The 22,656-nt window shown below is 43.3% G+C and overlaps 1 protein-coding gene across 3 annotated transcripts in view; it reads right to left on the bottom strand.

Moving 5' to 3' along the window:
- Nucleotides 1-22,656, bottom strand: part of fgfr3 (fibroblast growth factor receptor 3) — a 62,871-nt gene that overhangs the window by 19,561 nt on the left and 20,654 nt on the right. For all 3 annotated transcript variants that reach the window (XM_026302725.2, XM_026302707.2, XM_026302717.2), the window contains exons 3-7: nt 20,369-20,632; nt 17,512-17,565; nt 9,892-10,061; nt 1,317-1,440; nt 953-1,143 (exon numbers count right to left, since the gene is read on the bottom strand). In XM_026302725.2, the coding sequence (XP_026158510.1) occupies nt 953-1,143; nt 1,317-1,440; nt 9,892-10,061; nt 17,512-17,565; nt 20,369-20,632 (803 nt within the window). The remainder of the gene's footprint in view (nt 1-952; nt 1,144-1,316; nt 1,441-9,891; nt 10,062-17,511; nt 17,566-20,368; nt 20,633-22,656) is intronic.

Genomic DNA, 22,656 nt, shown 5'->3' on the forward strand with positions numbered 1-22,656 from the left:
GCAACAAGATGCAGCATGATAGCAACAGGAGCATCTGAGCAGTCTGAACACAACGCATGTATCGGAATATCAGTGATGTAGGCTCTTTTTCACAGTCCTGCATGTTATCTGAGGTATATTTGAAGAGTTCATTCAGCAACATGTAAACACTTTGGGCCAATCAGCTACAAGATAATTGATTAATGCGTTATCAAGGATGGACTGTTCCTGTAAAACCGGATTAGCCTTTAAGGAGGATTTATGCTTTTGTTTCCGAGTGGCTTGTTTCTTTCATGTATTTTCCATTTTTCTCATCTCTTCATCTCTCATGCCTGCTCATTTCTAAATGTCCTGTTTAATTACAGTGTGACCACTGGGCATTTGGCTGATTGGTTCATCGAATTGTAGTTAATTACTGTCCATCCCTTTTTATGTCACAAAATAAAAGAAAGACGTTTACCAAATATTATTGCTGTCATGCTTTGGTAATCAATAGGTAAAATCAGATTCTATAGACACTTCTAATGATAGAAAATTAGACCACCTTTAATTATGATTCCTTTAATCCTCACCAGGTGTCAATCACTGTTCAAGCCAACTCTAGAATAAAGTTCTTAATTTTCCGGTTGTGTGAAAACTGAAGCAGTGCAGGTGTCACTGTTCAATAAAGGAACAGAAACACAGGAAGACTGTGATATCAGTAGGTTGATGAGTGTATCTGTCTATGAGCAGCAGCACATAGGAAGCTGCAGGTGAAGCTTTTCATTCCTGTGATGAGGGTGTGGTGTTCAAGGAATGAGCTCTTCAATTACTCACTGCAGTGAAAAGAGCCCGTGGGCCCTGCAGACCCACCTACTGTAAAAATTCATTAAACAATGAGTGAAACTATCATCAGCTGAAACCTACTGCAGACAAACCCTGGTGAGACCTGGACTCATTAGAGATAGGAAACAGCGTCGGGTTGCACACCCACCTTCAGAACGTTGACGTAGGGAATGCCGTCGGTGCCGTAACGGCTACCGTTGACCTCGATGTGCTTCAGCCACTGGATGTGTGGCTGGGCGTCGCTGTAGACCTTACAGTGGAACTCCACATCGCTGCCCACCACCACCGTCTGGTTGGCAGGCAGACCTGCCTGGAGGATGGGTCTGTGAGGGGAGCGCTCTGAAATTGAAAGCATGGAGTCATTAGCACCATTGGAATGATGTGCTGCAGGAAACGTAAGACATAAGGTAGTCGTAAAAACTCTTGTGGATTTTTGAAACTACTTGTGCATGTAAATGTATTCATGGTTCACACAGCAAAGAGGGGGAAGTAAATGTTTCCCTGCTGTTTACCTAGCACATCCAGCTGGTAGGTGTGGGTGATGGTGCCGTATTTGTTCTGAACCACGCAGGTGTAGTTCCCCCGGTCTGATGGCACAGCACTCTCCATCACCAGGCTCCACTGCTGGTGTCTCAGCTGAGGGAGGGGAGAAGGTGGAGGGAAAGGCAGAACAGTGAGCATCCAGTATGGCATTATAAGACGTCTAATTCTGTGTAGATCCTGAGCCTATTTCTATCTCTGGGGGAGTTCTGTGTCATATTTACATGCCTGATAGACAAAGATAAACAGTACTCATTTAGAATATTTCCATATGTGATGACAAGCTTCTTTATATAGCCCAAATCGCACATTTCCCTCTGAGGACTTTACTGTATACGTCATCCGTTCTGAATCCAAGAGAAGTACAACAAAACCAAAGAAGAAAAAAGTGTTGAAGAAGAAATTCCAGTTGAGGTGTGACTATAAACACATACAGAGAAATTCCCTGGGCCAGCATGCAGAAAGGTTCCCTGCTCGCTAACAGCTATTCCTTCTATTTGTACAAATGAGGAGAGTAAGTGCTCTGCCCAGAGAACTCTCCAGTTCTTTTGATATCCTTTGGTATAAAACAGCAGCCGGAGCGCGCTGTGTGCTCTGCAGCTTTACTGAAGTGCAGCCTTTTGAATGAAGTTTTGAATAAAAGGGTAATACCACTTTAACCTCCTTTAATTAATTGCATACTGCTTGACGCAGGCAGCAGAGAGCAGCCTGATTAGCTGTCTAATGCAGACTTTGGGTCATATTTGATGAGAAATGTTTTTACTCTGAACAACATGACATGAAGGAGTGGGATGGGACATACTTACTAATTCTCAAGATAGAAGACTGCTTAGTAAATTGCTAAACAATGATGGTAAGAGTATTGAAACCAGAACGCCCCAACATTTGAGCAATCAGTTAAACTAACTGAAATAATGAAGAACATTTCAGATGGGATTGTTTCAGTATCGTCTCCTAAAGGCATTTTCTTCTCTCAGGAGTTTTTTTTTGCAACCTCTGCAAGTGGTTCCGCTGTGCCAGTCAGGACCAATCCATCTGCAGAGAGTCAAAGGGTAGATTCTGTGTAGTAATTCAAATCAGGTGTGGCTGGATGGCAGCAGCAGACAGACACTAACTTGACAGGTTCAGAAGCTGCTCAGAGGCAGAGTGAGCGGCCTGTCACGACGAGGCGAGAACAGAGAACCTGCTACGCATCGATAGGCTGAGTCTCCACGGGCCAACAGCAATGACCTCCGCAGCCTAAGTGGAAACACGCGCCCAGACATCGCCGCCGTGCTTACTGCTGCGTGACGAGCACGGAGCGAACTGCAAGGAAAGAGGTCAGAAGCACTAAAGACGGGACTGAGTGATGTCAACAAGGAGGCCTTTCACAGTGGAACACTTAACATCACCTGCGTAGGAATATGTGCCGACGCACTGAGTGTTTTCACAAACGTTTCACCCCGTGCGTTTAGGTAACCGGCCAGCCGTTCACAGAACGTATATATATTTGTACGTCGAGGATCACACTCTGTTCCCTCACTCTCTGCCTCTGTCTAGCAGTACACACTACTTGACTCTTTCTCTTGGAGGCACATGCGGAAAATAATGTAACAGTGTAAATATTATGCCTGTGTGTGCTTTTAGCAGTTGCATGGTAACATAGACCAGGCAGCCCGCTCAGTGCTGGCAAATGGTTTTTCATGGTGGTTGGCTCCACCCCGTCTACCCCTCTCAGAGCTGAGGAGTCAAACTCAAGTCAATGGCTGCTCTCATGAGCAGATGAGTGACGCCTTGTGCTGCAGTCACCAGGCCTGAGCTTGAGCCCAGAGCAGGGGGGAGAAAAACCACGAGGAGTGAAGCTAAAAGGTGGTAAAATACAAGCTAAAGTCGATGCTCCGTAGAGGCCAAGACCACCAACAGAAACAGAAAGAGACTATGAATTATGGTCCTATGTAGGTCTAATATTATAAAAAGTCCTTATTTCATAATAACCAAGGACTTAAGTTCCATACTTTCATTTACAATTGTGATTAGCTCATTCTCGTCTACATTTCTGAGGCAAATATTGTATTTTTTTTACTATCAAAAAATATGGCATCTAGTCTGTAAAAAGGAAAGGAAAGATTTTTTTATGCAATGACAGCCTGAAAGATATTAAGTACTTTTCTCTTAATACTAAATAATAAATAGTTTCTTTTGTTGAAGTTGAATCACAGTCATAAAAGCCATTTTCAGATGTGTCACCCACGCTAAATTGTTTATGGTTATTCTAATTTCTGAGTGGCATTTCCATTTAAATTCTCCTCTATCTTTCCTTTTGTACGTTTAATTATTTTCTTCGTACGTGCCACTTGCTTTTATTACTAAATTACAATGGCTAACCCCTGTTGAACCTGCAGCATTAGTCCCCAAACGTGATAATCCCATCTATTCCAATCATGCCAGATTCCAAACAGAATTAAATTATTAAGGAGCTTATGTTAGAGTCATACAAGGCTTTAAAGCTTTTAGGGCTTTGGCCATGGACCTACAGAAGGACACAAGCCATGAGAATGGACGGGGAGTTTTGCACTGCAAAAAGTGTCCATCTGCAGCAGACATACATACGCAGGAGCAGGTCGGGGTTTGTTTTCAATTCAGCGTTTTGTGCACGAAACATCTTGATCAGTGAAATCAGTGACTTCACCCTATTGGCACTTTTTTTATTCCTCCACTTGTTTTAATCAGAACAAGACGTCAGAACGTGACTGCCACTTAAAACACTTGTAAACATACAGACATTTTTTGCAGTGTAGAATTTGTCTGAGAAAACACTGGAAGCCCTGCTCCCTTTATAGTCCAAACCCTCCGTCTTCACCTCACAAAATAGCCCTGTCAGAACCAGCGGGGCCAGTTAGCAGAATTTATGACTGTGTCAGAGCGGACCAGTGGCCCGGATCTGTGCTACCGTCTAATTTGACCCACAGAGAAGGCGGAAACAGATAGAGGCAGCCCTGAGGGTTTGCTATTAAAGCTGGCAAAGTTTGTGGGTGTGTTGACTGAGTTTGGCTCCACACGTCACTGCATCAACATAAAGGGGACTGTAAAACTGGAGCTAGTTCCAGGGTCAGAAAAATGGGTAAGAAAACCAAATCAACAGGGGAATTTGTCCTTTGATATCTGTGGTGTGTTTGGGCATCACGACAGGGGACAAAAGCAAATGACCGCGGCAGCTCTAAAATTAAGACCAGTATTTAAAAATAAAGTATAGAAATTCAATGCGGCCTACAGAGACTCACAATCCAGGCTGCATTAGAATCCAGAATGGAAAAACAAGGATTTAAAGAGCTTAAAGTCTTAAAAAGTAACAGTGTGGAGCCAGTTTAAGAGCCCTGCCTTGGAAACCTGTCACAACAGGGATTGAAAAATCAGTTAAGAGCTGAGTGACCTGGACCGAATGAAACACAATAATTACATTGTCAACTTTTGTCTCACTTGTGCTGCCGCAGTTTAGCATGAACACAATAAAATCCCTTCCACCATATGTGGCAGCACACAAGAGCGCTGGCTTTGGCTGTCAAAGACTCAGGCCGGCTCAATGGGCAGGCGACACGCCCTCTATCGATGGCTCAATGGAGAGGTGAACTTTAACCTTCGGGTCCTGCCCGCTCATAAAGGAGGAGACTCAGAGCGCCACAGTTAGCTGGAGGGGCGCACAATCCTCCAGCTAACTGGAATTTTACTTTCCACACTATAAACAAACCGCACATCCTATTTACGTTTTTATTTAGCTTCGACAAATGCAGCATTTTATTCCACTGCTGCAATTCAAGATACAAAGTGTTTGTAAGATACAACTGGACGTCTAAACAGTAGTAGGGACCAACTATAGGACTATGGGATAATCCTAGGATTTACTTATACTTCCAGTATTAACATGCTTTTGTTGCACATGATCTTTAGACTCTTGAAACTGAATCGTTATTCTTTTTAAATACTTTTTCTCCAGAAATGTGCAACCTTTAGGAATGAGAAGCATGTGAAAAAGCATTCAGACCCTCACGGAACATTAAGGCTGTCTACTGAAAGGCAGACTGACTGATAAAATTCTTTTCAGCAGCTCTTAAATGCAGCGTGACGCATAACAACAATTTATAGGAAACATTACAGCCCTAAAACACACAAAATATCCTTAACAAGTGAACCAAAAATTAAATCCACAAAGTAAAACATACTTCCCAGAGTCTTTTTCCTTTCTTCAATACGTCTATTTTGCATCTCTGTAGGGAAAAAACATGTGCAGCTTTCTCTGCAGACTGATGTTAACTCTACCCTGACGTTAGAGAAAATCTTGATAAAGCACATTTATTCCGGATTGTGTGTCAATTCAGAAAACTGCAGTAGGTTTTTTCTCATTTCTCAGCACTGCACAAACTCCATCTTATCCAGTGTTACAGTAAGTGCATTGCCTTACTCGTCACACAACATTGAGCTTTGCTTATAGGAAGTGACCCTGATGGACCACATAGATCTCTTCAAACTTCAGGACAGAAATGGGATTTTATGCAGACAATGAAACTGCTTGTTAAATTGGATGTTTTAAAGGAACAAAGGAGAACATGGTGTCTCCCCAGAAAGGCCACTTTCAACTACTTCAGTGTGAAGACACCGGGTATTTTTGTAGGTGGATAATGGATCTTAATGGCGCGCTCAGTCAGACACGAAGCCACTTAGAGTAAATGACAAACTGTCTGGTAGACGGCGGACTCCACCGGGCTAATCAGCACGGATCAATTAGCCAGTCGGTAACACACTCCTGTGACAAAATCATCCCATCAGCCACAGAAACCTTAAAAACCAGACACGTTCAATTTCATTCAGCTCGAATTAACCACAGCTGTCAAGTCAAAAATGATCTTGTCATTTCAATACGGCTGCAGGAGGAAGAAGGCTTCACCTTGAGGACCCCTCTGGGGGGGATAGAGTCTTCAGAAGCCAATTGTCAGGCTGTCAGGGCTCAGGGTGCCCCCACTCCCTAGCCATCTACCCCCAACCCTGCTGGATGAACTCATCACGGGCAGATGTGAGATGGGGTGATGAGGGCAGTGACAGGGGAAGCCTGAATGCCCTGCACAGAATGTGTTCTGTCTATTATGTGACTGTCTGCACGGTGACAATTCAATCCTCAGCCAGTTTTGACTGAATATTCGATTTTCCTTTAATGCATCTTCATGGATATCTTTTCATTTCCATTCTTCTACAGTCATACATACTTTTCTCCATGATTAGTTTGTGGAACAACTGGTAAACTACTAAAAACATACTTTTTCCACTGTGTGATATGTGGCTTCTTGGTCTATGCAAATTGTGATGCTTTACTTTTGGAAGAGCTTGCTGGTCTTAATTTGATTGAATCCCACGTCTGCTGCTGATGGTCTACTGAGTAAATAAAATGGCCGAACTGTGTGAAGGATTTCTGGTTTCTTTTCCAGATTTTGCTGTGTGAAAGAACATATCAAACGATGGGTTGTATTTTTTGTGCGGCTTCTAAAAATATCAGCAGCTTTAGCCGCCGTGACGGAGACAAAGACAAAAGGGGCGAAGGAGGGAAAGTGTTTGAGTGACATGTGGCAGGAACAAAAAACGGGGACGTGCAGGACTATCATGTTAAAAATTAAGTGTAAAATGAGTCACTGTGGACACTTTTCACTGGGAACAGGCAAACTAAAAAGAGCAAAAACATTTTTTACCGTTTCGAACAACGTGGACATTGTTTCCTGATGCTGTTAAGGTTTTTAAATATATTTGATCGCCCTGTGTTTCCAAAAGGAGGTAGAATAAGTCCCAGTGACTGATATCTTGTAATCTGGAGAATTAAAACTAAAATTATCTTCATGGCTTGACATTTCTGAAAGGACACTATGGAGTGAAGTGATTGTTTTTTATTGTGCTTGATAATCCTCAGCGATTAAAGTTAAACTTTTTTGGGATGCATATTTTTTGCAGTGTGGAGAGGTTTTGACATTAGAACAGGGTGAAGCTGTCACGCCTGAATTCCCGGCTGGGTCACAGGCTTGTCTGTCACCCAGCACCCTGCTTCTATAGATGCTGACCTCTCTGTTCACGTCCCTCAAGGCCACATGGTGAATGGACAACTATGGTGCTACAACAGCCCTGAGCTGGGAGGGAGACACGGGTGGAGCGTGTGATAATGCCATGATAAAGACACAGAGATGGATGTCTTAATAATCAGCTAAGATCTCCATCAGAGGAAATTACTGACACATGTGATCTAGACACTGAAGATGTGGTAAATGGTGCGTTCAGACGTGTGAAGTCACCGCTCGAGGTGACAGCACTTGTCTTTTACACGATCATTAAATATTCAGTAATCATTTTGTAGAGGAATTTAAACTAGCTTTAGAATCATATTTGTCCCCAACAGGCAAACTAAATCCACAGCAACATCAAACAGCACCGATCTGGACCCACTGAGCGACACACGGCCCAACAGAAAATGCACAACCTCCCATAGGACAATGTGTTGAAGCAAGGTACAGAAGTGATCTAACTGGCTACTACTGCACAGGGGAATCAGTCGAGCGATAAGCGCTGCACAGGTTCAGTCTGCTGTGAGGAATTTACACCGATTATGGAGACATTAACATGTTAAGACAGCTCTAATCACCACAATAACATCTCTATTACACTCCTCAGCTCACTGCTACTCTACACAGCCAGACACTTTTTAGGAGAAGACGTAGAAGATTTGGTAAACAGTGACTGGGGTTAATTAACAGTGCACATGCAAACTTTATCATCAACAAACCTTCCTGTGCACCAGGAGCTGCAGTCTGAGAGAGTCCTGAGGGCTGGTGACAGGTGTATAGGAATGTCTATGTGTGTGTGTGTGTGTGTGTGTGAGTGGGGACAGAGGGAGGCAGACAACTGCTGTTGGTCTGCTGGGAGCAGATGTTGGAGATCTCTGTAAACTGTTAATAGCTGCAGGATCTCATTACATTTAACTCTTTAAATGCCAAACCTGAGCCGGGGAGAAGCCGTCTCTTACAGCTTCACTACCAGCCTGACACATGTTGACCGTGCTGAAGTTAGAATATGCAATTTCTATGTTGAGAGTCTGACTGCAATATACACTGGCTCCTTTCTATTTAAATGACTGTACTACAGATCCTGACGGATCTGATGTATTTATGCAACAAGATATTTAAGATATTTATTAACTAAATCGAGACTGTGCTGCTTTGGAAAAAAACCACCTCCTATATGGGCTGGTAAAATAATGCCAACAAAACTTTAGGTAAATATTGTTCAGACTAAACTGAATGAACTATTATTACACTAACATTTAGCACTGAATAGTCATTTTAGGCTAAAAATCTGCACATGCTCCATAGTTTGCTTTTGAAATACACACAAACAGGCTAACAGGTTAGCCATAGCTTTAGCGTGAACTTTGAGTAAAGTAGAAACTTTAGGAAAGAAAAATATTCCTAAAAACACTCATGAAGAGCTAAAACGATTGGCCTTAAACAATGAAAACAAATTTAAAGTTACTTGACTACTTGACTACAGAGGGAACAGATGACATTTTGTGGCTCTTAGAGTTTTCTTTCATATAGTTGAACTTGTGTTGGCTGAAAATGTAAAATGAAGTCACAAAAAACAAAAATAAAGCTGATAAATCCCTACACTGTAAAAGGTTTGACATAAGAATATGCAGAAATTTGAAACAGTTCATCAAAAAGACTTTTTGAAAGTTGGTTAAATATTAACAGGTAAATTTCCCTTCATTATAACTTCGTTACGGCAGACTGAAGACTGAAGCAGAGAGAAAAAGACACAGGCACGAATGATCCAGGAGGAATTTACATCTCGGGGCATAATTGTAGAATTGATATGTTATTAAGTTTATTCTGAACCAAAACACACATTTTGACTGTTTGAATTCCGATGTTGTTACCGCGCTGAGGTCGTCTTTTAACCCTACAGCTCAGGGCCATTAAAGGAAAACTAAAGTAAACCAAGCCCTGTTACTTTAAGCAGCGCCATTCCGCATGAGAGCCCAGTGTTTAGGCTGAATCTGATGACAAAACTGAGTACAACAGCTGTTTGCTGCACCGCGTTACTGTCAGCACCGAGCTATCACGCGAGCACGCACGTATCTGTGGACCACTCTGATTTCAGCACGGCAGTTTGACTGTCTAAATTTATTTCAGTCAGCACAGGCTAAGAGTGGTCTGGGTCCTGCGAGGCCCTGGGGCATGTTTTCTGACCTTTATTTACCGTGAGAAGATTCATCAAGCTCCTCTAGTTTTAGAAATTCACACCAGGGAGCATCGCAACAGTCACGCTGATCTACTGATGGACACACAGCAGCTCCACTGGACTAGAAGGGGATTAAGATGCCTTGCTAAAAAGCACTTTGGGCTTGGAGCTGAGGAAGGGAAGAGCATTACTTCCTACAGGATGAACTTTTGGAGCTTGCATCAGAATTTGGATCTCAAAATCCCACCCCTGCTCCCGTGACCTGAAAGTGTTAACATGTTTGAAGTTAATTCCTCTCACCTTGATGCCTCCCATCCTCTGCTCTCCCTTGAACTCTTTGCCGTTCTTCAGCCAGTGGATGCTTGGCGTCGGGTTTCCAGACGCGGCACAGCGGAACTTGACGGTGTTGGCAGCAGGAATAGCCAGAAGCTTCTTGTCCATCCTGTCAGGCCTGGTCCAGTATGGAGCTTCTGTGGGTGAAGCACAAAGCGGGGTGTCAGTCGAGGAAAACTACAGATGAAAGCATTTACCATTCAGTGAATAGTTTTATGCAGTGGTGACAACAGAGGTAGGTCTAAGTCCAAGTCCAAGTCAAGTCCATAAGTCTAGTCTAGGTCTCAAGTCATTTAAGGTAAGTACAAGTCAGGTCTTAAGTGATTTGAGATTAGTCCAGGTCAAACCTCAAGTCTGTCTTGGCCAGTGCAAAGTCGTTTTTCATATCATCTGAGACCAGTTCTCACATTATTATGGACAGAGTTACAACTCAGGTCATTCAAGACAAGCTAAGATGCTAATTAGCTTTTGGTTTTACATCTCTAGTCTGATTTTCTCGGCCAGTATCTGCCACATTCTTACCCAAACTGTTACTGTAGCTCTTTAGTTTTCTGGTCTATGCTCAGATCACAAAAATTTTGGGTAGGACCCTCCAGGAATTCATAGTTAGATGTTTCTGTAATTGCTCAAAGATGGCACAGATGGGACAACTTGCTCCACTGCCCTGTCTTCAAGCTGGTTCATCTTGGACGAGTTACGTACTTTGTCAGACCAGATGTGAGGCTGAGGTTTCACTGGTCTTCCCTCACTGTTCCCTCACCCAGGCCATTTACACACATACATCTACGTTTCTCTGTCCAACTTTGAGTCAAGTTTTCAAAACAGGAATTTGAAAAAAGGAGTAGCTGCTAATGGATGTCACCTGTCTACTACTGAGTTCGAACCTTTTACATTTTGGTTGTAACCCCAGAGCCCACCCTGCTGCACTGACATACAGTTATGTTCAAACGGTGTAAAACACAGTTTGACGGATGCTGAAAGAACACAAACGAGCGCGTGAAGCGTCATGAGGACCAAACAAAGCTTATCATCGTCTTCCCCGACGACAATGAAAGAGTTCGTTTGAATCATCGGATCCTGAGAGCCTGGAAACCTGTCAGGGCGATTTATTGAGTTGTATTGAGAGGACGACAAACAAAGAGAGAGGAGCGAGTCAGAGCGACCCATTGTTGCTGCTGTGTGGGTGTGGAGGGTGAGAGCACTGATGCATGGCTCACTCACACTCTTTATAAGTCTGTGTGTGTGTGTGTGTGTGTGTGTTTCCTGGGACAAAAGCTGGGGAGGTGGCTGACCAGTCATCAGATGTCTCTTTTACTTTCTAAATAAATTCAGGAGGAGAGAGAGGAGCTTATTTCCATCTCAATGTCGAGTGTGTGTGTGTGTGTTTGCATCAGATTTGAGTCAAAACATAATTTAAGTTTAAAGTTTTTCTCACATTCAAGGAGTTAATCTCATCAGGACCAACCCAGGTGAGATATCACAGTAAAAATCAATCTGCCGCCAGTCTGTGGTCATCTTTGATCCTCTGTGTGCGTGCCTGCAGCAGGGACAGCGCCTGGGAGCTCTGATATATTCCTGACACACATTTCTTTGACTGCCGCCATCAAACCTTGGCTACGACTTCACAGAGTAATTACAACCAGACCGAGGGGGAGATTCAGTGATGAGAAACACAGACGTATCTTCTTAGAAAGCAAACAAACAAAATGTTGCTTGATTCTACTGAAGAGACTTTAACCTCGGTGCGTCTGTGTGTGTGTGTGTGTGTGAGTTAACACACCGTTCCCAGCCTGAGTTAGAGAATCCCCAGCTTGCAAAGACAAACACTGTCCACATGCAGCCACACAAAACTGCTTCCACCTTAAAAGGGAAATATGTTAGATTTCATTACTTCTCTCTCACTATGTCTCTTCTCTCTGTGTATTTGGAGCGACTCGCCGCACAGTGTGGGACAAACCTCCAAGGAGTCTGAACACATTGTTTTCTTGGCATCGCAATCAGCCCCACACACACACACACACACACACACACACACAAAGAGAAACGCACACTGAGTTTTTAAACAGTCTCTCTCCCGATGTGTGGTCCTCCTGCTCCTCCTCCTCCTGCTGCTGCTGCTCTTGAACTCATCTGGGCCTGAAAACACCTCCCTGCTGCTGCTGATCCTTCTGCCACGATGAGGTTTTTAGCCCAAAATAGAAGAGTGTGCGGATTCAGCACGAGCCGGGGTGCTCGTCTCGATTTCATCTCCATGGTTTTGTCCCCAAAACACTGAGATCGGTTCAGGAGCCTTTAACCTTTAACTGCTGAAGGTGGCAGGAAATTGAAGTTGGCGCTTGGTTATTTTAGCAGATATGGTGGGTGATGGTTGCTCATGCTGCCTTCCCTGTTCTCAGTGCACAACACAAACATCATCACCTCTGTGCAGCAGAACACAACCATCCCAATTCAGAGTGAACATGAAGCAGTAAGACGAAAACCTTTAAGACCAAAATGTGTGTTAGAGTTGTCAAGCAGGTCTGTAACAGAAAGTAATAATTGCAGCCTTTTCTCTGTAAGCAACACATTTGGTTTTAATATGTGTTAGATTGACTGTGGAGTCCTGCTGTGTACGCTCAGCAATCCCATCCCGTGTCTAATTGGCCGGATGGTATTTCCTCAGCGGAGGGGAGTGGGATTTTCTGAGCAGGGAGGGGGGGCACCAGAGAAGATAACCCCAAACCTCCACAGGGAGGGGGTCTCCACATGCTTATGCATTTACCATAACACGAGCTCTGCAGTTACAGCATCGTGTCCACCTGGCAGCTGCAGAGGTTAAGCGAGGAGGGGAATCTCTCCGGGAGCCTAAAAATACCCGCCTGCTCTGTTTATTTGGTTTGGTTTTTGTTCGATAACAAACTCCACAGCTCGACCGAACAGAAATCACTGAACACCATCAGCGGGAGGGGTTATGTATCACTCACACGCACAGTAGCACTGCTGCCACACAACTCAACAAAGATGCAATCAGCAGCACAGTCTAAAGCGTTATCCAAACTCACTGATATCTCAGAGGACTTCTTGGTTTTGACAGTAAACACAAAAGTCTGGATGTATATTTCAGGTCTTCATCTAACCACAGCACCTGCTGCTGCTTAAACAGCTGGTTGACTTTCTCACATTCCTTTCAAAGTTTGACAAGATACCATAAGCATCTGTGTTCAGAAGCTTCTATCGCTGCTGACATGGAGGTGAAGTTTTCACTCCTTTCTGTGTGTTGGGTAAGAAGCAGGGTCTCTCAGAAATCACACTAATTCAAATGAAATTTGGTGGAAAGTTGAGCCAAGGGTCAAAAAATGATTTAGTTTTTGTTAAGGGTCCAGCAGTTTTTCTTTCAATATGTTCTCATGAACTACTGTATTCAGTTGAAGGACAGAAACCTGCCACATGTACTGCATGATTATATTTATATTCTAAATATTTTGTGTTATTAAAATAGGTTGAGAGGGTTGAACTGTCTTTGTCAGTGGTCCTTCATACGTGTTTCACACCGTGCAGCCCCTGTTCACGGTGTTGCAGGTCATAGGAGCAGGACTCTGGCTTTCTGTCAGTCCAACTTCAGCGCAACAGCAATTAGCTGGAGCAGGACACGCCGTGGTGCCGATGGCCATGGCACAAGGCCCTTCAGCGTTCAGACGCCGATCTGGGGAACAGGAGGAGGGGGAGTCTAATTGTGTAATTGTATAATTTGCCCTCGCTGACGCCTGCGAGCACACAGGAAGATTTCATTACAGATTACACTGGAGCTCTTTGAAGACACGCTGCCCCGGATGGCCTGCAGGGACTCAAGGCAAACAGAGTCAGAGGAATGGCGGCCACGGAGCAGCATAGCGTGGCCCGGTGTCCGGCTCTCTGCTCTGCTGCCAGGGTAAACAAGCAGGCTGCATAGCTCAGGAGCACAGCACAACACAGATTAGGCTCTGCTAACATTCCTGCCCTGGCACACACTGCCCTTTCACTTCACACAGGCTCTGAGTGTGTACACAGTTTCCTCACTGCGAAGAATGCTCACTTTAATAACTAATACTCATCGTGTGAGGCTGGAAGATGGTTCCAGCTCTGACTCCTAACTTGTTTTTCCTAAAGACCCACAGGATAAATCCGACTTTTATATTCAGCATATTCTAAGACGTACAAGTCAAAAGAGGTGACATATACTTTTATTGTTGAACACATTAAAAGAGATGCTAGTACTGATGTCATGTTTGGTCGAGCAGCATTTTACTTTTTCTCCTGCAGTTCGATTTCTTTCCAAATATTTTAATATTTAATATCTGCTCCTTGGTTAAAGAATATTCCCTATTTAACACTGGGAAACATTTTCAAAAATGTGTAACACTGATAGTCAAGTTGTTGACTGTTTGCTGGTAATCATGCATGACTGAATGGTGACATTGGTTTACAATTTATTTCTCACACTTGATGCGTTTCTTTCGATCCTTGAGGCAGATTTCATGGGAGATTTCATTTGTGTGCTGACGCCATTATCAGTGATCATTTTCACTTGTCATGACAAGATTTAAATGGGCTTAAACTGATGTTGTGCAATTTCTACACAACATCGTGACATGTGGTTTCTCTGTGCTGCCTGTCAGAGTACAAAGAGCCAATGTTGACTTTACAGTTTGGTCAGTTACGTACAGTGTCTCCACTGTGTGGAGGCCTTTGCCTGCTGCTTCAGTGGACATGCTGCAGATTTAAGTTTCAACTTTGTAAATGAAACAGAGGAAACACACACAGATGCTGCTGTAATGTTTCTGGTGTCAGTTATACACGCTGCTCGAGATTACTGTTTGTGCACGGTGTCGTTTCCACATGCGTCTCAAAAGCTCTGGAGGTCGGTTGAGGACCAGCTCATGACTGCAGCAGCTTGATGGTCCCTTTTCCTTTCGGTGCCACCTTTTCTTTTCTCCCGCTCCACAATTGTCCCTGTTCAGCCGTCAATCAGCAAATCTTTTCTACGCCTCCTCCCTCATTAACAGCCTGACTCTTCCACCAGCTCCACGTCTCTATTATGGTCCTCTCTGCATGTAGGAGTGGATGTTCTTCCGCTCACCGACAGGGACTCTGTGCGGCTCGTCATATGGCTCCTTCCTGCTACGCCCGGCTAATTAGCGATGGCTTAGCGGACATTAAGCAGCGATAGGGGTTTAACGTTTCTGGGCTAATCCCTCTCCTTTTAGCCAGGAAATCGGAGCCTCGTATGTCATGAGGTAGACTTACATCCAGAGATTAACTCTGGCAGTCTGAGGCTATTGACTGGCATTCAGGATGTGTGCGGTAATCTGCTGCTACTTCAGCTTGTTTAGAAAACACTCCAGGCTTTTACGGAGAAGTGAGGCTGAGCTTTCAAATGCATTCAGGTTTTACATCACAGGTGTTGAGATTATCCACCGTGGCTTACAGTCAAAAAGACTCCGAGTACCGACAGCAACAAGAAGCTTTCTGCAGCGTCACAATGCAACTTATTTTGCTGCTTTCTTCTATAATCTCTCTGGATAAGAGCAGCTGAAGGCCTCAAAGAAAAAGGCAAATGCGAATATGAAGGAAGATTACATTTTTAAGCCTCTGTCATCTGTAGTAAGCAGAAAGTGAAAGCGATATCAACAGATACTCCCCGGGCCACTCGGGCTTACTAACAGTTGTTGCATGTTTCTGACAACATATAGATTTCTTTCCTGTCTCCAAACAGTGAGAAAACCCTTAATCTATGATGCACTGTGATATGTCTGAGAAAGGCTAAACATTTACAGAAAAAGCTTCTCCCTGAAAACCCTAAAAACTTCATGTGCTGTAACATTTACTGCTCATTATTTTGGTGATGTAAATGTCTCTTCTTTGCCTCCTGGCACGGTTTTCAGATGCAGTTGTGTTGCAGTGGAACGTTAGATGATGTTAGATTGGATTAAACTTCAGTGATGACCACAGCAGCCAGTTTCACCCTGTCACTGTCTCGGTATTTTAATTTGACTGGAGTGTGATGGCCATTTTTTTTTGGTTGGAGGTTTGTAGGAACATTTAGAAAGAGGCTTTGATTTCAGCTGGGCGTCCGCCTGTCCCCCCGTTACCCAAACAGTTCCATATTTCACTTCTGGTAACAGTTTTTGTTGCGCGGTTAAGGTGAACTGGGATTCTGTTCAAGACATGATGGCCTGTTTTTCAAGTGACGCCTGAGTCCACTGTCAAGATGTAGACTCATACAGAATCAGAGTCTGCAAACAGTTTTAAAAATCAGTGGAAAGCTCAGAGAAATGTGTAAACTTAAATCTACACTTGCAGTTATCTGTCTCGTACATTCTCAGCTTCCTGATGTGGCTTTGTATTGTCTTCCTTGCTTCGCTATGCCATCGTAACTTCTCTTCCCGATGCCGTTCAATCATTTGATTTCTCTTGGTTTTGACTGTCTGCGCCTCACCTTCCGCTGTCTGTCTCTGTATGGTACAACAAAGGCAGCACAGCGCGGCGTCTGGCTGGTCGGGAGCTCACCGCTTCCCGTCTCCCCAGAGTCATGCTACCTGACAGAACAGAGTGTGTGAAGCGTACACTGCGAGCGGAAGCCGTCCCTCATCGTCCTTTGTTCACCTGCACCTGAACTCCGCGTGTCTCCGAATGCCAAAACAGCTCACATCACGACGCAGCGCCGAGAGGGGTGTAACCACCAGAGAACCGGCAACCTTTTGATCCGTACAATAGAGGTGTTTAGTCTGCCGCTATGGGGAGAAGTTTAATGTGAGTACAGGACGGCGAGCAGCCATATAATTCCGATTACTGACATAAAACTCAGATTGTGCTCATATAAGTCTAATCAGCTGCATAAATCCAATGACAGTCACAAAACTGCCCATTAAAGTAACTTTCTACAGAGAAAATCCTTTATCACAGTGACGACTGAAATGAGCCCAAACTCAAACATTCAGCCTGATGATATCACTCATATAAATATACAGTTTCACCTCTCCCGCCTCAGCTGTTTATCACGTTATATGTTGTGCTAATAACTCAGGCTTGGAAACATGAGAAACTAAATGATACAAGAGGAATCTCATATAAATGGTCTGTAATCTCTTCAGCAGTCCCACAGACCCAGGTATCATATTTAGTTTGCCATCGTAGTACTTCAACTATCCATCTATGTTTTAGATGTTTTAAAATTTAATTACAGAAATAAAAACCGTACGTGTGAATGTAAACACCTTCTGGAGGAATGTTCTTCCTTTGTAATTTATATCGCATTTCATTTCTGCTTGGTGCCAATAAAATCCCCAAATGAGATTTTAACTGAATGAAATGACAGTGGTTTAGTTTATACACCCTATGGGCTTAACATTTACCTCTTTGTGGTCAAGGGGAAATAAAGTTGTAAACAACATTAAACATTAAAGTTGGATCAGATTAACTTCAACCCGTTCACAGCAGTTCACAGCTCTGTGAAAAGGGAGCTCCAGCCACAGTTAGGGCTGCATGGAGAAACTCTATTTCACATTATTTAACCATATATATAACTTTAAACTGAAAAGTCTCTACATTTACATCAGACATTTCTATTACCTGCGTCTTCTGGATCTTCATCATAGTCTTCATCATCACCGGACGACAGAGAATCTTAAAATAGAAGACAGACAGAGTGGCATTCATTTTCACATGTCTTATTTGATCTGTACTGATCAACACAAACACGCTCAGACTCCTTGAACTGTGTTGACCATCAGATACCACCAAAGATTTGGAAGCTCGTACCACATAATTTATCTTGTGCAAGACAAATGGAAAAATAAAGACTGGAAAAAAAACTGTTGTGCATGTGGTGGAAATGGTGTGTGTTCACAAACAGCATGATTAGACGAATGTACACACACACACACACACACACACACACACACACACACACATGCATGAATGCGTATTAGAAGTGGCTCAGCTCACTGGGAAACTCATGAATGGGTCTACAGTTCTCTGCAGCGTGGCGGCTGTCTCAGATATTACAAACCAAACAATTCAACAGACGCTACAAATGAGAGGGTCATTAGTGACACGCTCCTGTGAGAGTGTGCCGATACGCACATACACATGCAAAAATAACTCTATCTTTGCAACACACCACCATCTTGCTAACGGTTAGCGTGTCAGATGACGTCTAATTATGCTCCAGCCGCAGATACGAGTGTTTAGATTTGCTGTATCACACATTTTCAGCTCTGCTTTCCATAATTATTTTCCATCTGACCGTGGAGTTTTCTGGTTCAGCTCCATGGGTCTGGTTAATGAGAGCCAGCTGTTACCCCGACAACCCCAGTTAACAAAACCTGCTCCTGACTAACAGGTTTTTGTTTCTGTTGTTTGACGCCTACGTCCACGGCTCCATGTTACTGTTGTGGTGCAGCTCAGCAGGAAAAAGCTAGTTTGACTCCCATTAATGAATGAGCTCCATCACACCCGTAAACATGACACCAACTATTTCAAAAACAAAACTCCCGTGGTTGTCAAAATAAACCTCACAGTATAATACTGAGAAAGATCATGCTCATAATGATATTGCTAACAGGCTAACAGGCTAACATGCTAACATGCTGATATGTAAATAATATTTACCTTATTTATGAGTTAACACTTTGGCATGCCAACTATCCAACATAAAACACAGAGTACTGCAGATGGGAGTGTTGTTAGTTAGTTAGTAAAGCTTGTGATCAAAGTATTTGTGAGTACAGTTGCAGAGATACTTCATGTAACACAGTAAAACACCAATTTCAGCTTAACCAAACTTTGAAGCTGTGTGAAATGTCTAGTAAGTGGTAGAGTAGTTCATTACTGTCCTTGGAGCTCAGTAAATGTAATGTTTTAGTTTCCTATACTATGGTAGCACTGGAGGCTTGTTTACTGTCGATCACCTTTATGGATACTTTGATAAAACAACGTGCCAACTGAAGGTTGGTGGAAAAAGTAAAGTTCAAGATGAAAGCAGAGTTATGCAGTATTTACCGTAGATAACTAACTAACTATTTGATTTAGATAAAACTGATCTACACCCAAGTTTTTAACGTAAACATCACCGGTTTTACCCACAGCCGATTCTTCTAAACATAACCAGGGATTTGCAAAGTCATAAAACATAAAGGATATTTATTTTCATGCACTTCAGCTCCCAGATTACTTCTTTCATCTCCTCACTTTATAGCCCCTTGTTTCCAACATGTGTACTGTGTGTGTGTACAGTATGATCTGGACGCCGTCCAGGTGCCACATCTGATAGCGCTCCTAAATATCTGACACCCTACTCAAATATTTGATGAAAAACACAATGGTCCATGTGTGTTTTAGATGGGGCTGAGGTTCTGTATTCAGTAGAGGGAGGAGAACAGGATATTGCCCTCACATACTGCAAAATCTTTGACTTCACAAGTAATGTAAGCATGCACTGTGTGTTAAAATGGTATAAAAACAGGCTGCGATAAATTTGTTTCCTGTGTGGTATTTACTCCTGAAACAATTTCGACACTTGTTTAAAAATAGTCCGATTTTAAAGCAGAATATGGAACTTGGAAAGATGGTTTAGTCCATTTCCTCCTGCAGTCTGGAGCTGATACGTGTGTCCGTGAGGAGAAGCTGTCCATCCCTGTTCAGCCATGGAAAAGGCCATTTACTCTCCAGTTTGCAGCCAAGACATGCATCTGTGTGTGTGTGTGTGTGTGTGTGTTGTGTGTGTGTGTGTGTGTGTGTGTGTGTGTGTGTGAGGAGGTGCGGGGTGAGTTGAGAGGGAGCAAACTCTCTCATTTCTTGCCACCCCATCTGTTTTCAATAATGAAATGTTTCAAGCTAATTGCTTTCTAATTAGTTGTCAATAACAGGCTCAGCTGGTGTCCATGAGTTTTACGGGAAAAAGCCACCCGACTTTTAAGCTACTGCTCGCTCCTTCCTGGCCCCCACACTCCCCCATCCCCTCCTCCTGCATTCCTGTTTGCATCACACACTTGTTTATGACGTTACTCATCCCCTCATAAGATGATGAATTTCACCCTTGATGGGGCGTCAGGAGGGGGAATCTGTGTGAAACTTGGCTGGGTGTTAGTGAAAGTCTGTGCCAGTGTGATGATGTACAGGTGTTCATGCATTTGTCTCCTGTTTTTATTGTTTTTCTACAACCAAGTTAGAGAAATCACTGCTGTAACTGTTTTGGACAACTCTTTTACTCACTCCAGTAGTATAAAAAATTAGTATGTCCTTGGATTTATATTTTACTTAAAGGGCAATGTCACTGAATTTGAATCTGTAATTTGCATCTCAAACTTGTTCTACATTTGCAGTATGTTCCTATTTAAATTATTTATTGATTTATTATATTATTTTCACCTATAGTTGCCATGATGTAACTCCCACAGAATACAACAATACTTAGCTTCGGACTCACCTGTCACCTTGATGGTGTAGTTGCTGACCATCATGTTGGTGAGGGCGAGCCGACACGTGTAGACGGCCGAGTCCTCGTATGACACGTTGATGATGCGCAATATCCTCTGGACCAGCCTCGTCCGATTATTGAGAACCAATCTGGCACCATCTTTGAACCAGACGACTGACTGTGAGGGGTCTTCCACTTCACATGACATTTCCAGGGTGTCCCCCACGCCCAGAACGAAGTCCTCCAGGAAGGCCGACTCACTGGACACAGAGTCTGCACACAAAGAGAAGCATAGTTGGTCATGAGAAAAGTGGTTTTCTGTATATTTCACTAACAGCTTTACATGTGATTCTGTTTCTCTAGATTCATGTCTTTCATTTCACAATTGAACGCTTATTACAACATTTATTAATACGTATAAAAAATAGTCAAAAAGACCAGCTACTTTCTGTCTGCTAACATCATCACACACTGTTAGTAATTCAGAGAAATGGGCAGGACATCTGCCTGTTTGCTACCTGTAAAGTCACCTCATGATTTTGCATAAACACCTTTTCCAACTATGCAATTAGGAGGCAAACTCAGTCACAAAGTTTTCTCAGTGCGAGAAAAGTCCCATCCTCATTCTGGAACAAACGAGCAGTGATGCAGCGTTAACCACCGGACCGCTGGCAAGCAATCAGCTAATCTGCCATTGGAAGTCAGAAAAGTAGAACTTTTTATTCCAGCGTGAAGGATGTGACAGATCTGGACTGTGTGGAAATGAACCCCCTCCACTTTCTCTTCAACCTTCTCTGTCAAACACCAGCTCATTTACTCCAGGAGCTCCATGTGCCAGCTTGCTTAGAGCCCAGGAAAAATCAACATGTTTACTAGCTTCACTAAGGATGCCGGCCTCCACTGAGGACGGAGGGACACGTCTGGATAAATGAACACTGAGGTGTCGTCTCATCGTCGTCAGGATGAGACAAAGAACTAGATGTGCACAGGGACACTTATTAGCACATATATGCACGCATACTTTCACATGTGAGTGCAGCCGCTGTAAAAGTCTTCGAATGAGCTGCTTGGGCAACAGAGTACACAACACACACTTGTTTTCACACTCAATGCGCACCCACCCAGGCATGGGAAAGAATGAATGAGGTGTGTTAAAAGAGCGTGATTTATGTTGGCAAATACAGCCAGTGTTGACCCGCTGAAAGGGCAGCGGCGTTACAGAGGATCGCTGACACGCAGCGAATGTGAGCGCAGCCTTTGCACAGAAAGCATCGAACTCAGATCAGGAAATTGGAGTTGAGAGGCAAAGTTGAAATCAAGAGCAGTCCAGACGAGACAATCTTCACGGGGAATACATAACAGGTGCTCTAAATTATAGATGGGTGCTGTCAGGCTGCTGCTGAGGACCAACGCGAGTCAAGGAGACGAACACAGACGGATGGATGGGAAAACCAGCAGGTAACGCTGGAGTCCCCTGGAACCATGTCTGCTTTTTGAGATCCCAGACACGTGAAGATAAATCCTGAATCTACAACGTTAGATGTAGCGGAGTAGAAAACACACCATTTCTCTCAGATATGTGGTGCAGAAAAACAACAATAGCAATAAATGAATGCAGTGACAAATACATATAAGTGAGAAGGACTAACTCTCATTCTTCTGCCTGTTTCATCTCAGCCCTAAACACTTTAGATTTTCTTCTATGGGTGACGTGAATTAAATGAAGTGCTCTCTCTGTCATTAACAATACTAAAGATGTTAAGTCAACAATGTGCTTCACATGGCTGTGCTGTTCTCTGCTTGGCCCCTGGATGTGACAACGATATTTACAACACTTTTTAAACAAAAAGGCCCATTCAGGTGCTGAAAAACGCTGAGGCGATGGTGCAGAGCACATAAATTCAATCACAGCGTGAATGGCTCGCTACCTTAGCATATTACTTATGACCTCCGTGAAAGAAAAGGAGAAAATAGGTCTTAGAATATATTCAGGTCTTAAACATGGGGAACTGGGCTTAATGGGGTAGATAGAGTAATCTCCAGAGACTCATATCTCACTTCGGCTTTATGGACCCCGAGCGCTCGACTGCTCCGGCAGCTCTGAATGAGCAGCAGCACAGAGAAACGTTTTATTTGTGTTAGGTCTGTATTTTCTGCTTAAAGGGTTAGTTCGCTCAAATTAAAGCATATATTCTCATTTGCACCTGGCAAGTAAGTGTACCTCAACAAGTATACTGGATGAAAAAGTCACTGCATGGCTGTAGGAACTGTTTTATTTGCCAAGTGAAAAAGTAGAC

Source organism: Mastacembelus armatus, chromosome 22 (assembly GCF_900324485.2).
Source record: "Mastacembelus armatus chromosome 22, fMasArm1.2, whole genome shotgun sequence".
In the NCBI taxonomy this organism is placed as follows: Eukaryota; Metazoa; Chordata; class Actinopteri; order Synbranchiformes; family Mastacembelidae; genus Mastacembelus; species Mastacembelus armatus.